The 15,005-nt window shown below is 37.1% G+C and overlaps 1 protein-coding gene and 1 long non-coding RNA gene across 2 annotated transcripts; both read right to left on the reverse strand.

Moving 5' to 3' along the window:
* Positions 1-1,933: 1,933 nt before the first annotated feature.
* Positions 1,934-10,439, reverse strand: LOC137725657 (G-type lectin S-receptor-like serine/threonine-protein kinase At4g27290). The gene is made up of 9 exons (XM_068464427.1): positions 10,296-10,439; positions 10,079-10,140; positions 4,225-6,332; positions 3,802-3,957; positions 3,584-3,714; positions 3,236-3,446; positions 2,902-3,139; positions 2,638-2,788; positions 1,934-2,548 (listed from the first exon to the last, which is right to left on the reverse strand). Exons 3-9 carry the CDS (start codon positions 5,546-5,548, stop codon positions 2,249-2,251), a joined length of 2,511 nt encoding a protein of 836 aa, XP_068320528.1. The 5' UTR covers positions 5,549-6,332; positions 10,079-10,140; positions 10,296-10,439; the 3' UTR covers positions 1,934-2,248.
* A 741-nt stretch (positions 10,440-11,180) lies between these two features.
* LOC137721804 (uncharacterized) lies at positions 11,181-12,405 on the reverse strand. The gene is made up of 3 exons (XR_011066724.1): positions 12,284-12,405; positions 11,758-11,825; positions 11,181-11,643 (listed from the first exon to the last, which is right to left on the reverse strand). It is a non-coding gene; the product is annotated as an uncharacterized lncRNA (long non-coding RNA).
* Between the last annotated feature and the right edge of the window lie 2,600 nt (positions 12,406-15,005).

Below are 15,005 nucleotides of genomic sequence, written 5' to 3' on the forward strand. Positions count from 1 at the left end.
GAGAAATCACTTTCTTCTTAGAATAACTTTTAATTCACTTCTTAATCTTACACATGGAACCCTTTAAATAGGAGGCCACCTTACCTTCATAGGATAAATAACTTAACACCCCATATCTATTCGACATATTTGTGATCCACTATTTGGAATCTTTTCAGCAGAACAAGAAGATTAGAGTCCGAGTGCACAGAATTTTGATTGAAGCTCTTTGTTTGGATGCAGCAATCCAATTACAACCAAATCAGGTATCTTTAATCCAATTTTACTTCTTCTATGGAAACAATTGTTAAGTTGAATGTGGTGGTTGATTTAAAGGAAATTTTTTTCTTAATTGCTTGCAGTGGTGTTAGGGATTTGCTGCATATTTGTGTATTTCAATGTATTTGTTATGGTTATGGTTCCTCTATGTTTCGTAATGGGCCTTGGCATTAAGTTTTGAGATTTTACCTTTGGGAATTTTTCAGGTTCTAATGGGCACGGCTGCCCCTAACAATGCTCTGACGATTTTAGACACGGAACAGCTTGATTAATCCTCAGTTCAAAACGTTAGGAATAGAAGCAGAGGTTAAACTTAAACAGCTTTGTTAGGTAGTCAATGTAGCCTAATATTTGCACTCTTCTTCACTTAATTATATTGTGAATACAGCTTTGTAATTACACGTAAATCCTGTTTTGGTCCATAAGTAAAGGTCCCAACTTGGCTGTTTCTTATTTTCTTTTAAAGTTGATTTTATTTTATTTGCCGTTAATTATCTTCCTCTATGTTTGTTTCTATTGAGTTATTTACCAAAATTCTTTGTTAATATGATGTGCTCTGCCAGTTTATCAATTTGATAATATTCCATGGGAACTTTAACGAAAAGATCCATGTATTGTTTACTTTAACGAAAAACCACATTTTTACACTAAAAAATCAATCCTGGTATTATTCACTTTACCCTTTATTTTGTCCTTATTGTTAAAACTCAGAGTTTTCAAACCATTTTCATTAGTTTTTCTATATTTCATTACCTAATGTAGTACTCCCGAACTCTGTTCAGGTTCCTTTTTAGGTTTCCTTTTGAGGTGCTCTGTTCAGGTTCCTTATTTTGTGTATGCTCGTACCTGACATTTGTAAGCTTTTGATTAGTGATGAGAGTTGACATATTTTCTGCGTGTTTATAAACTTATGACATACAATCAGTTTGTTTTGAGTTGGGTTGAAATGATACTGATGGAGCTGTTATGAAGCTCATTTGTTTATAGTTAGGTTGAAAATCACGTTATAGATTCTTTTATTTTGTTGATTCGATTTGTAACAGAGGACCCAAAGAGAAAAAGGAATGAATCTCAAGAGTGGAATAGCAGTGAAGATTGGGAGTACGTTTGTGAAATAGGAGCAGTTATATGCCATTGTGTCTACCGTTCCCTGCTGAATTTCTTTGTCCAATTTTTTCTCTCTTAGAGTCTCTCTGTTTCCTGTTTGTTTTTTGTTCTGCTTTGGGTTGTTCTTGGCTGCTGATTGTGGTGGTTTTTTTTGCAACCTTGTTTCCTTTGCTGTCAATTGCCTCAGTTGCTTTCATGTTGTTGGTACAACGATAACCATTTAATCTCTCTAATTCATACTTCAAACTCGAGTACTGTAAAAGTGACTTCATTAGCTGAAAATGCCCTAGCCTCGTTTGCACAAGGATCAACTTTGAGGTCCTCTAGATCCCTTTCACTATAAAAACCAGGTTTTTGACGTTGAGGCAATGCACTTTTACCACTCAACATCAGGTAATGAAATATTATCAAATTGACAATATTTCGCTGCACACATAAAAGAGACATGGATCGACCGCAAAACAGCATGTGGATTACTGAAGTCTCCTATTGATGTATCGAGCAGTTCAATGGAGTTGCCTTCCATGTGTAAACTTCATGTCTAAAAGATCACAACCACCAATCGTACTGAATAAATAGAAGTACAAAAAATCGAGTAAATATAAATAACAATGCTACACGAACCACATGTTAGATTTTTATGTGGAATCGGATCCATTTTTTACATGAATTATATAAAGTTACGAACTACACCTCAAATCCAAAGAAAACATAAATAAGAGGCTTGGAATCTCTCATATTTGTGTTCAATTCTAAGAATATATATGCACCAACATGAAATATAAGTTACGCCACATAATTTATTTCTTGCCTTGAAGAAGTTGTAGGAAAATCAAAAGATACAATAATGAGAGATAGGTGTGCGGAAATCATTTCCAATATTTTATCTAGCCTCAAGTATTGAAGTAGTGACTTCATTAGCTGAGAATGCTTTAGAAGAACGACCAGCTTCAAGGTCAGTCAAATCCCTTTCATTGTAAAAACCAGGTTTTAGAGGTTGAGCCAATGCACCTTCACCACTCAACATTAGAACTGCAGCTGACATACTCGGCCTGTCTTCTGGATTTTGTTGCACGCACAAAAGACCCATATGAATTGTTCTTACAACTTCAAGCAGAGCGGAGTCCTTTACCGATGTATCAAGTAGTTCGAGAGGCCTGCCTTCTATGTGTAGCATCCATGCCTAAAACACGAAAACTAGTCTACTTAGTAGAAGTAGTGGAATCGAGCGATAAGAAATTTTAACTTGATATTTGATGTTGTCACACTCACATGTCCAAGAAGGTTGAGTTTGTGGTCTGGATGAGAGAATTCTCTATTTCTGCTCCCACTCACTATCTCTAATACCAGAACACCAAAGCTGTAGATGTCGGACTTTATTGAGAAGAAACCATCAATTGCATATTCTGGGGACATGTAACCGCTGCAAACTAATGTGTCAAAAAACGTTTTTATACGCAAAGAATCTAGACTTTCTATTAGTGTTTTCGAAAATTCTTAAAAAGCAATCATACAATTGTGTTTTAGGATACTTACTATGTTCCAACCACTTTCTTCGTTTCTGCTTTCGTTTCATTTCCTCCAAAGCTTCTAGCCAGGCCGAAGTCTGAGATTTTCGGGTTAAATTCACTGCCTAATAAAATGTTACTTGCTTTGAGATCTCTATGAATAACTCTCAATCTAGAATCTTGATGAAGATAGAGGAGCCCTCGAGCTATCCCATTAATAATTTCAAAGCGCTTCGGCCAGTCTAACAACATCCTTTTTCTTTGATCTGCAAAATATCGTAGTTCATAATTGTCAAAAAATACATCATGCCAGCATAAGCGAATTGATGGAACCAAAGTTTAAGGTTTTTGAGCGGTCAAACCAAAAATAAAGAAGTCTAAGCTCTTGTTAGGCATGAACTCATAGATCAGTATCATCTCGTCTTCTTGAATGCAACATCCAAGAAGCTTCACTAGATTCCTATGCTGAAGTTTGGCAATAAGTTTAACTTCATTCTTGAACTCGTTAAGTCCTTGTCTAGAACTTTTTGAAAACCTTTTCATTGCTATTTCTTGTCCGTCTTTCATCGTACCCTAAAATCCATCAGCTTATGTTATGGCCAAGATTCATATTCTGTAGTTTGCACACTACTTATATCCATCATTCCATATTATGACCAGAACTACATATCTATGCAACATGGAAACAGTTAAGGACTACCTGGTTTTACCTTAAATACAGATCTGAAACCGCCTTCACCAAGTTTGTTTTCAATTGAAAAGTTACTGGTTGCAGAAACTACAGTCATCAAGTCAAATAACGGTAATTCCATATCCTCCTTTTGGCTACGTCCCAATTTTCCTGCAAGGACGCAGTAACAAGGGGTGAAAAAAAAAAATTCCCTATACAACTGAACTGTAGAGGGGCAGAATAGTACAGCCAACTTACCACCTTTTTGGTGCTGCTTCTTCCAAACATAAAATAGCAGGGCAAGGCCTAAAATCAGCAGTCCGGTAGACAATACAGTAGTGCTTATTATGATTCTCATTTTCTTTGCATTGGATTCAAAGTATTTAGCATTGATCTTTGTATCGTCTTCATGATCTATGAATGACATTTTTGAAAACAGAAAATCTATGAGTCGGAGAGTAATAAATAAATAAATAAAAACTGTATAATGCCTATCATCCAACTAATACTTGCTAGTTTGTGAGACAATTCTAAAAGAAGATATTGCTAATTGTGTCAAAATTCAAGGTTTAAACTGTTGGAAACAATACAACGTTTCACTTCATTATGTCTTGACTTTGTTTCAAGCATTTGGTCATGAATAAATAAATGCATATTCACCAACAGGTGTTTTTTGCATACCTAGTTCCGATGCAGCCATTCTTATATAAATATCTTGCCCGTTCTCAGCAAAGTATCTTATATCAATTAGATCGCCGTACCACAGCAAGCACCCGCTTCCTCCATTCCGAACATCTAAATTTGTATAAGCCGTGCAGGAGCAGGTCTTCATGCACACCATCTCACATTCCTTGAGGTTCATACTTCTGCTAAGCCAGGATTGTTCTGTGCTAGGCAACTTCACCCCCGAGTACTTTTGGAACACATCTCCGGTGCAATTTAGAGGAGTCTTTCTCACACAGCCATTATACCAATCTAACATATCCCATTCTTTCGGAAACTTTGGTGTAAATCCTTTTAAACAGCTGCAAACCGGGGACTTTTCCATGTTACATGCACCATGTACACCACATACTGCATAGTTGTCACAGTAATCAGTTTGGGCTGCTAGGGAAGGAGCCCAACCTTTGGTTCTATCAATCCATGTGTAGCTGTGCACTCCATCTGAGGTTATAACCACCCTCGTAAGGATTGAGTTGTTGTGAAGCTTGTAACTGAAGTACATTTCATCATGTTCAGAAACAAGATCGTATGTGTATATAGCGTTTGGATTTAACTGAGGCGCTCCACTCAACCGGAGTCCATTCCATGGTCCATACCGAAATTTAATGACCGAACCTTCCCTCCCAAATATTTCAGCATATCCTTTGGGACCAAGTTGAATTGTACAATTGCCTTGAGAAGGATCCTGAGGACTTTTCCACGATCTAAGATGCCAATTGAAGCCTGTAACTGTGTTCCTACCAATCTTCGAACCTGGTAAGAATGTATTGCCAGGGTAATCAAAACTTTGCCACAGAAAGTTCCCAGGGTCATCATCACTTCTATCTGCCACGACAAGATTACCCGAATCCAAAAGACGTGCCACTGGATTCTGTGCGGTTCTTGATGTATTGGAGGACCAAACTGTGCTCATGTTGTGGCTGAGGACAAGAATTCCGGGGTTAGTGACCTTCAGAATGCCGGACTTATCAGTGAGGGGTGTGTCTCTGTTGGCAACCCATACTATGGTTGTCACAGATATCTTGTACCATATCCCCACGTACCGTCTATTAGAAGCATCAAGACTGAAAAATCCTAACTCAAACGTACCGCCAGTTGAAACTACAGTCTCACCTTCTCTAATGGACTGAAATGTACTCACGGCGTCATCAGCTGTGGAGAATACTGCTGCGACGATGAGCAGCAAAGAAGAGTAGAAAAGAAGCAAGCATATCTTAGTTGAAACTTTTGACGGATTTTTCATGAACTTCATGGGAAAGCACAGAATATTGAAGGTTTCCATTGTCCGTCTATATACTTTCTACACGGTGATTTAAATGTTTGTCTGTCATTTGAACACCTTACTGAAATAAACATTGGTACCTTTTCCTGCAAGTAACCAATCATTTTCGAGTTCCTTCAATATTGTTGAATAGTCGGGTGCGTGGGAAGACAAATTGTTCTCCTAAGTGTGAGACTAAGAAAGTCGTGTTTCCACAAAAACAAACAAAAAAAAGAAAAAGAAAGCCGTGTTTCCACAAAAAAAAACAAAAAAAAGAAAAAGAAAGTAGCAGCCGGATACTTCACTCTAGTAGAAAATATCCGAATTAATATGTGGTCATCCAGTTCCCTCAGCTCAAAGGAAACTTAAACGTTTGATTGCTGCACTCTTTCGCATTTGACTTTAATATACAAATGCTAGAAAGTATCAATGAGAGTCTTTGGCAGGAGATAATATTCTCTGTAACTGGTTGTATATCTCGTTGTGTCCATCTTTCTAATCACGTTAATTTTTTCATTTCTAAGTCAATATGCTACACATGTAATGGAATAATTTGGTGCTCTTGTCATTTTCTTTAGTTTATACTAGCAAGCGTGCCCGCACAATGGTGCAGGTTTTGAAACTATATAAAATGTTTTAAATATATATATGATAAGTCTTACTACTTGTTTACATGTGGAAATCTATATACAACCCTATCTACAATAAGAAACAATGAGTAGTATTGAATTTCCTGAATCTAATGGGTTTGTTCCTTCACTTTGTTCCTCCTCCTTTCTTATGATATGTAGCTGTTTTCGTTTATCTATTAGAAATTGGAAAAATAGAAGTTAATGTGAACAAATGACAATTGGATTTGTTATAGGATGCTCTTGCTAAGATCAGAACAATAAAAGGAATAACATAAAGTTGGAAAACAAATGCATAAATAGACAGATAGTGTTCTAGAGAAAGGTCTCTATCTTGATATTCAACACAAAATTTCAAATCCAAAGTATTTAGCATCTTTCAACATGAAAGAGCGCTAATTGCATTAACTAATTAAGCTTAGAAATGGATTCAAGTAGATAGCCGATTAAAATTGAGAACGAAATTCATCAACAAAGTTGGAGCCGGTCTTTGGAAAATTGATTCCATTGTTCCATTGTGTTCACTCCAAACACTGCAATGCTTGAGTTTTTTCCCTATACATTCTAATTGTGACAACCCGTTCTAAATTTTACGTTTTTATTTTATTTTAAAAGCGTGAATTTACGAAATTGCCCTAGAGGCAAGGACTTTGACTTCTGTTGACCATCGACTTGAGAGATGTGGGACTTATTCTTTTAGCATATCCTCGTAGTACTCGTTGGTACGAACATATAGGCGAAAGTCGTTTGCGAGTTCGGATTATACGGTATAGTTACGGACGTTCGAAATTGGTTATTCAAGGTTTAGTGTTAATTAAATTAAATCCCCACTTTGTGGAGTGAAGCCAAAAAATCAGAAATGCAAAAAAAAAAAAAAAAAAAAAAAAAAAAAGAGAAAGAAAGAAAGAAAAAAAAGGGGGGAAAAGCTCCCGTGGGTTCCGTCCGTACACCTCTCCGACTACCCATCTTTCAAGGCCGATTCCGGCCAACTCCGGTGGAGTTTTTCGATGCCACCACAACCATCTTGAAGCTCTCATTCCCCTCTACAAAACCCACCCAAGAACCACCTTGATTAACCATGGATGTGGCGGTTTAAGGCCACGAAAGTTGACGAAAATCAATAGTGCTCCGGCCACCCTTTTCGATTTTCCGGCAAATCGGCAAAGCGATGGCCGATGCCACCACTTGGGCTTTGTAGCCTATCACCCCAGGAGCAAAACCCAACCAACCTTGACCCCGTTGTACCACCGTAGACGACGAATCGACGTCGGGAAATTTTAGGCACCCGCCGGCTTTGTGGGCAAAATTGATCATCTTCCGTCCACTTTTGGACTTCGTGGAAGGTATGAAAGTTGCTCCACTCACTGAGATATTCATTTCTGTGAAGTTTGAGAATTTTTGGAAATAGTTGGATTTTCCGGCGAGTCGGGGCGGCCGACCACCACCTGCGGCGGTGAGTGCGGCGGCGCGTGGCCAGTGGGCCGCCTATGCTATTTTTAGGCTATGTCGAATGTCTTGAATTCAGTTTTGTTATTTGAATGACATAGGTTGATCGTTGGAACCTAAATTCGTTACGATACGTTGCTTGATGAAAATGTGAATCGACGATCCGACCGTTGGATCGTTACCAAACTTGGATACATTATAATATGTAGTATTTAAAGATCATAGGAATTTATGGATCGGGAATCCGATGTACGGATCTTCCCAAATTGAATTTGTAAGTTAGTAAAATAAATGTTCACATCCACTTGGTTTTGGGTAAATGGCGGAGATCCAACCGTTGGATCGTAATGAAATTTTAATATGTTATTCTAGAAACATATTGTGGATCGTTGGGAGTTGTAGATTGGAAATCTGATATGCGGATCTTCCAAATCGAGCTATACAGGGTTGTAGACCCTACCGTCGATCTTTGATCGACGGTTGATTTTTGGTCAATGGGTCTCAAATTATTCTTGAAGGTCCTTGAGGATATGTTTTATGTAAATTATGTATTCTATTGGTAAAAACTTTGAGACGTGATTTGATAATTGGTCACAGGCGACGATAGATCGTGATGTCTCGATGTGCGTGCAAGATAATCATAGCGTGGACTCCAGGTGAGTGGGCCTTTTTCTTTCATAGGCATATAATTGATAGTTCCACAAGCACTTCTATAGTGATCTATGCTTGTTACCTACAATTAATCATTTCGAACTACGAATGGCTTGATCCCTGTTTAGGGTACGTAGGCAGTCTAACAAGACGTTAGATGCAGCCATATAATAAATGAGATTAAATAATTGAGACAATAGCCTTGTTTAGTGAATTGAGCAATGTGAGGGACATTGGTGGGAATTGTGAGATTTAGCTTTATGATTTGGTGATTAAATGTTGATCATAAATCAATGCGTGAAGAATCAAGAAATTAAAGTAAGGAAAGGTAAGTATGATAATTAATGTAACTAGGGTCTAATTGGGCTTATCACTAATGATTACTCTCAAAAGTAAATAGTTTGGGAGTAGGGTGTTATTGATTGTACATGTTACGCCGTATTATATATATCTTGGGAATATCATGAAATGTTTGGGTTTAGATTGCATCATGGCATATTCATATGGATATTACCTGGACCTGACTATTGTGAATGCTTTGAAGTGCTATATGACGCCGCGGACGCCCAGGTAAGCCTCAGGTGAGTACATGTTGATGTTAGTGATGTTAGTGAGTATGATTGTGTTGAGATATAATATAGCTCATAAAACTGCATCCCGGTGTTAGTGCTCCCGCCCGTGGCCAGGGCACAGTCCTTCACGTGATGTTCACCTCCCGCACCTTACGCTCACCTTGGATCCAAGGTAGGTGCACAGTCCTGTCGTACAGACCACTTTAGGTGGTTCCGACTCGTAGGTGACCCGCGATTATTCGCACAGCCTTCACGTGATCGTAGCACTTGAGCGTATTTATTTACACCCAGTCTTGTCATACATACCACTTTAGGTGGTTCCGACTCGTGTGCAGGTATACTTATTGAGGTATTGGCTAACCATGATTGATGAGATATGAATAAGTCGTACATGTCACTATAGGTAACTCCGACTTATATGCTAGCCATGATTGATGAGATATGGATAAGTCGTACAGGTCACTATAGGTGACTCCGACTTATATGCTAGCCATGATTGATGAGATATGGATAAGTTGTACATGTCATATTAGATGACTCCGACTGATATATCATTTTGTATTGATTAAGTTCATTTGGCCTACTTATTATTGCATGGTGGAGTTGATGGCAAACTGTGGTTCTAGCCATTTCTGAGTATGGTTTGGATTATGTATATATGTTGTATTGTCTTATGGAAAACGATACGGGTTTTACATTTAGGGGCATTACTGTTAGAGAGGTAATAACTTTAGGAAGCTTGGTTTTATTGCTTACTCACACTCTCTGTTTGGTGCCCTCCAGGTTTTAGCTGCTGTGTTTGTATCGACAAGAATCTGTGGCGAATCTTAGTATTGATGGATATTTCTGAGGGTATGATTCTTACCCACACTCCCGTACCTTACTTATGCTCTGACATCGTGCGTAAAATGGGTTCGCTCCCGCTCGCAACGCACTCTGGTATTAATAATTTTTAGGTTCAAATTATTCACATTTTTCTACACTCTATCACATTTTATGGCTTCATCACCTTCCAGGTGTCGGCCAACACAGCTCGATTCGGACTTTCTGGGTCGGGTGTGTCACTAATTAATCACTATTTAACCGAAAAATACAATTCATAGAATAATAATTACATAAAACAGAAGAAGAAATATTAAAATCATGGGGTTACCTGAATTCTGGGGTCCAAGGGTGATAGCTTAATGGCACCAAATTGAAATCATAAATCCAAAACCCAATCAAATGATAAGGAAAAGAAATAAAAATGTTACCTTCCTGAGAATAAGGCCCAGAAGCTGCCCCAGATTTTGAGTCGCATAACTGAGGTTGATTACTGCTAAATGCAAAGAAGAGAAAATACATGTTATTACCTATTAAAAAAAAAAAAAAAAAAGAAGCAGAATAACCAATAGGGTTTCGCTCTAATATGTTATTAACTAATTTACACAAAATTAATTGAAGCAAACAAAATCTGAAAACAGGGCTAACTATCGAATTGTCGGGGTTTGAGCTTTTTGGTTTCAGGTTTGCATGTTGATCTGCTTACTTTGTCACATTCAACTCTCGAGCTTTTCAAACGCATAAATTACCTTAACTACCACAACAATATATATACACACACACAGATTGCTTAAGGGGAGGGATCCCCATTTTTCTAAAAAAATGGGGACATGCTCCCCACCGTTGGATTTAACTGTAATGAAATTGTGTGGTTGAGATTGAGTGACCTATGTTTTAATTTCAACCACACTATTTCATTAAAACCAATCTAACGGTGGGGAGCGTGTCCCCATTTTTTTTGAAAAAATGGGGATCCCTGCCCTTACGCAATCTATATGTGTGTGTGTGTGTGTGTGTGTGTGTGTGTGTAATTTCACAAATAAGTATCTAATTTCACAAAATATATGAAACCTAGATCAAATTTTTTGATAAAAACTAAGAATAACTCCACAAATTACTAAATTGTAAAAAAAATTCAGAATCCAGATTAAATTTCAACTTTAAAAACCCCAATTCGGACAATATACCCACAATACCTCCAAAGACGCTCACCTTCACAGTATGCAGACGGGACGGGACAGAACGGAATGGGACGGGACGGGACGGGACGGGACAGGACGGAATGGAACGGAGCGGGAGCAAAGATACCCTCGGATGGAAACAAGGAGGAAGAAGAAGGAGACGGAGAGGTTATAATTTTGTGTTCCACGGATGTGGAACGAGTCGTTCCAGGGGGTGAGGTGGAATGAAAATTCACCCAAAACTCGTCCCGTGGAACAGCTCGTTCCACCCGTTTTAGGTGCACCAAACGTGGAATGAAACGTCTTGTCCCATTCTGTTCCGTCCCGTCCCACGTACCAAACGGTACCTTAAACCACTCCAACATAAACAATCATGCTTTTAGCACAACACAAACAGTACATGACCCTAAAATATGGGGATAAAAATTGAAATTTGAAGCAGACCCAGAACCCTAAATGTCAACCTCAACGATTCAGACTCACTAAATTCTAGTGTTTCTTCAGCTTTTCTAATAATGTGGTAGTTTCTGTGTGAGTGTGTGCGCTGAGAGAGAGAGAGAGAGAGAGAGAGAGATGTGAGCTGCAAAAAAACCTTATTATTTATATCAAAGGGCATGTAAGAAAACATGCATTAGGAAGCAAAGTGATAAATCTGTCTCTCATATACACATCCTTATTATGCTATTGAATTACCCAGCTACTACTCATCATCCAAGTTTCAACTCAAACTCTGCTGAATCATATATGCCTTCACGCTGCAGCCACACGAACTGCGGTCTCCTTAACTTCTTCAGCCTTTCCCAGCAAAATCACAACTATGAGACAGAAATAGGGGCAACTTTAGGATTAGGAACACATAATTATTACAAAAGTCCAGCAGTGAATAACATAACAACTTTGATCAGTAAAATCAAAAGGAAATAATGAACCTGAGCCTTGAACACAATCCGTCCATCTTCGCCATCCAGCTTCGAGACAACAGTAGAGGTGCTTATGCCTGTTTCAGTAATATCGACTTACTATTTTCAACAACAACTTCATTGCTCTTCAGACTCTTAGCATTTGTGTTCAGAATATGAATAGTTGTACCAAATAACTTGCAAAAATTAGAACAAAATGCTGAAACTTGATGCAAATTAAAACCATGGCTGTGTTAGTGACGGAAAAAAAATACTAAAAAAACAATGTCAATCACAAATATATGAAACCTAGATCAAATTTCTTGATAAAACCTAAGAATAACTCCACAAATTACTGAGTTGTAAAAAAAATTCAGAATCCCAGATCAAATTTCTTGATAAACTTTAAAAACCCCAATTCGGAAAATATACCCATAATACCTCCAAAGACACTTAATTTGCATTATTCACAACAAAAAAAGAGTATACATACATCAAGTTTCGCTCTTAAATTCGAAGGAGGACAAAATTAGGATTAGAGTTTTACGATTCTAACCCAAATTTGGCCAAATTCAAGCCTACCATCAGCAATTCCAGTTCGTACACCGTCAAACCACCATCACCCAGATGAATGTTAAACATGCAACACGAAAACGAATCAATTCCCTAAAATTTCGACTAAAACCTAGAATAACTTACCTTGAGTAGAGAGGGTTTTAGAAAACGATGCCGTTGGAGGTCCAAAATTTGACGCTGCAGCGGCGTGGCGATGGTTCCGCTGCGAGTAACAGTAGCCCCTTTTCTCTTTCTGTATATACTAGAACACATTAGCCGCGCGTTACTGCGAGTTTTAAAATTGTGTCAAATGTTTTGTTCAAACAACGTAAAAATGATTTGAGAGAAAACTAATACTGTTTAAACTAGAAATGTTTGAAAAATTGTTCAACGCATAAAATGCGTAAAGAAAAAAAACTTTTAAAATTCATTGTCATCTATTTAGAAAAGAGGACTGCAACATAGGACATGGATTCTGGGTTAATAGCTGCTGGTATCCTACTATTTAGATGCAAAAAATATTGCAGGTAGACATTTCAATTCAGTGGTTTCTAGCTTTGCACTGCCTGCAACAGTTGCACATAAAATATTACAGGGTTGTGTGCTATTTACATTCAAAATATATTGGCAACATTGTGCTATTTACATGCCAAAAACATTATTAACATTGTGCTATTTACATGCAAAAAATATTAAGGCATTTAGACCATGTTGTACTGTTCAGTTGGCAAAAAAATATAAAGAAACATTGTCTGTGGATTTATTAAAATCCATAATAACTGTCTTGTTTCTCTTCAGCAAAACATGAAGCATTTGCATCAACCTTCTTGACTGTTGAGAAAGCAATCCAGGGAAAGAGAAAAAAAAGTAAAACATAAAAACGAATGATAGAATGATGCAAGAATAAAATTATAATCTGGAAAATATAATATAAGACGGATGGTCACCCAATATTTTTTTGGTGGAGAGGTGTCTTTTCCTTAACCAGTTGGAGAAGATCTTTTCAATAACTTGATAGGAATTTCATCAAAATCTTGGCCACTGGCTTCCGAAATTTCTTCCATATCACTGTTTTAAAAACAGAGCAAACGTTGAAAAATAGGGATGCCTAATAAAAAATAAAAAATTAATTTAAACACGGCAAAGATAGTTGTTCACTAATGTATTACCTTTTTTGGCATCGAAAAAAAGCGGTCTACTGACTGATTCCCTCTTTCTTTTATATGATTGGGCACTTGTATCTGGGGTAGAGGTAGATGATGATAATGTAGTGGAAGGCATTGATACTTGTTTGAAAAGAGTCTGCGGAGCTGCTGGTTGCATGGACACATCTTTAGAGACATTGTGGATGAGAAGATCATTGAAGTTCATGTAATTTTTTAGGCTGCTGAATCGGAGGTGAAAATTTTTTTTCTGCCCTATCAGTCTTAAAAATTCATTTGACAATTGCTGTTGATCCGCTAATCTCTGATTGAAGACCAAATTTTTGCAGCTTGCACTAAATAATGTTTCCCCGCATTTACCAATTATTAAAGCACCGGTTTCATCAGTTTCATCCTGAAGAACCAAGTTTACCTTGTACCTATGTATATAAATGAAAGTTAGTTGCTGTAATTCAATTTATAACAGCAAGAAAAATTGATAATGCAGTTGATGAACATAAACATTATTCATAGTTGATTTATTTAATCAGACAGATATCATTGATTGAGCTAAATGGAAATATATGTTTTGTACATAGTAAGTGAAATGGTAAATTTGCTATATATATATATATATATTTCACAGGTGAGGGATTAGTTATTAAAGCACTGATTTCATTAGTTTCATCCTGAAGAACCAAGGGTACCTTGTACATATGTTTAAAAATGAAAGTTAGATGTTGTAATTCAGTTTACAACGGCAAGAAAAATTGATAATGCAGTTGATGAACAAAAACAGTTATTCATAATAGATTTATTTAATCAAAAAGATATTACAAATAGAGCTAAATGGAAATATATGTTTTCTACATAGTAAGTGAAGTGCTAAATTTGCTATACATATAGTTCAGAGGTGAGGGATTAGCAAAACTATTAATAACCAAATAATTATTTTAAGACAAAAAGGAAAATACCAAGGAGTTGGAATTTGATTTGGGTGTTTGTGACAAGTTCTGTCCAGTTGGATCCTTATGCATTTGCTTGACACAGGTTGGGCAAGCACTGTACCACCAGTCGTGCCTTGTGTCAAAACGTTTCACAGATGCTTCACACAAAAATGTATCATCCTAGAAAATATTTTAACCAAGATTTGCATCAGCGATGTTCATGATACATATGTTTTGTTAAAAATGCGAGAATCCAATGACAAAATTTTAGCCAAAGAAAATAACATGTGATTAGTTTGTATACCCTGTGTAAATCTGGATCCAAAAAAGCCAACTGATCAATTGTCATTTTTTTCGCAGTCTGCAAGATTTCGGCTTCATTTGCTTGGTTCGAAGATGAGGGCAATATTCTGAGAGAATATACCGAACTGGAAAACCTGCAACATTTAATATGCAATTTTATCTCGATGATATTGCAGAAACAAAAATTTTTGCATTCCAAAAATATTAAACATAGATTCAATTTGTTTTAACATTATTAAATATGCTCACATTGATTTGTATGAGTTTATTTCTGGAATGTCTGGGTCAATGAAGAAATTTGAGAAACCAGTGTTGTTTAGGATAACATTGT

Source organism: Pyrus communis, chromosome 2, assembly GCF_963583255.1.
Source record: "Pyrus communis chromosome 2, drPyrComm1.1, whole genome shotgun sequence".
In the NCBI taxonomy this organism is placed as follows: Eukaryota; Viridiplantae; Streptophyta; class Magnoliopsida; order Rosales; family Rosaceae; genus Pyrus; species Pyrus communis.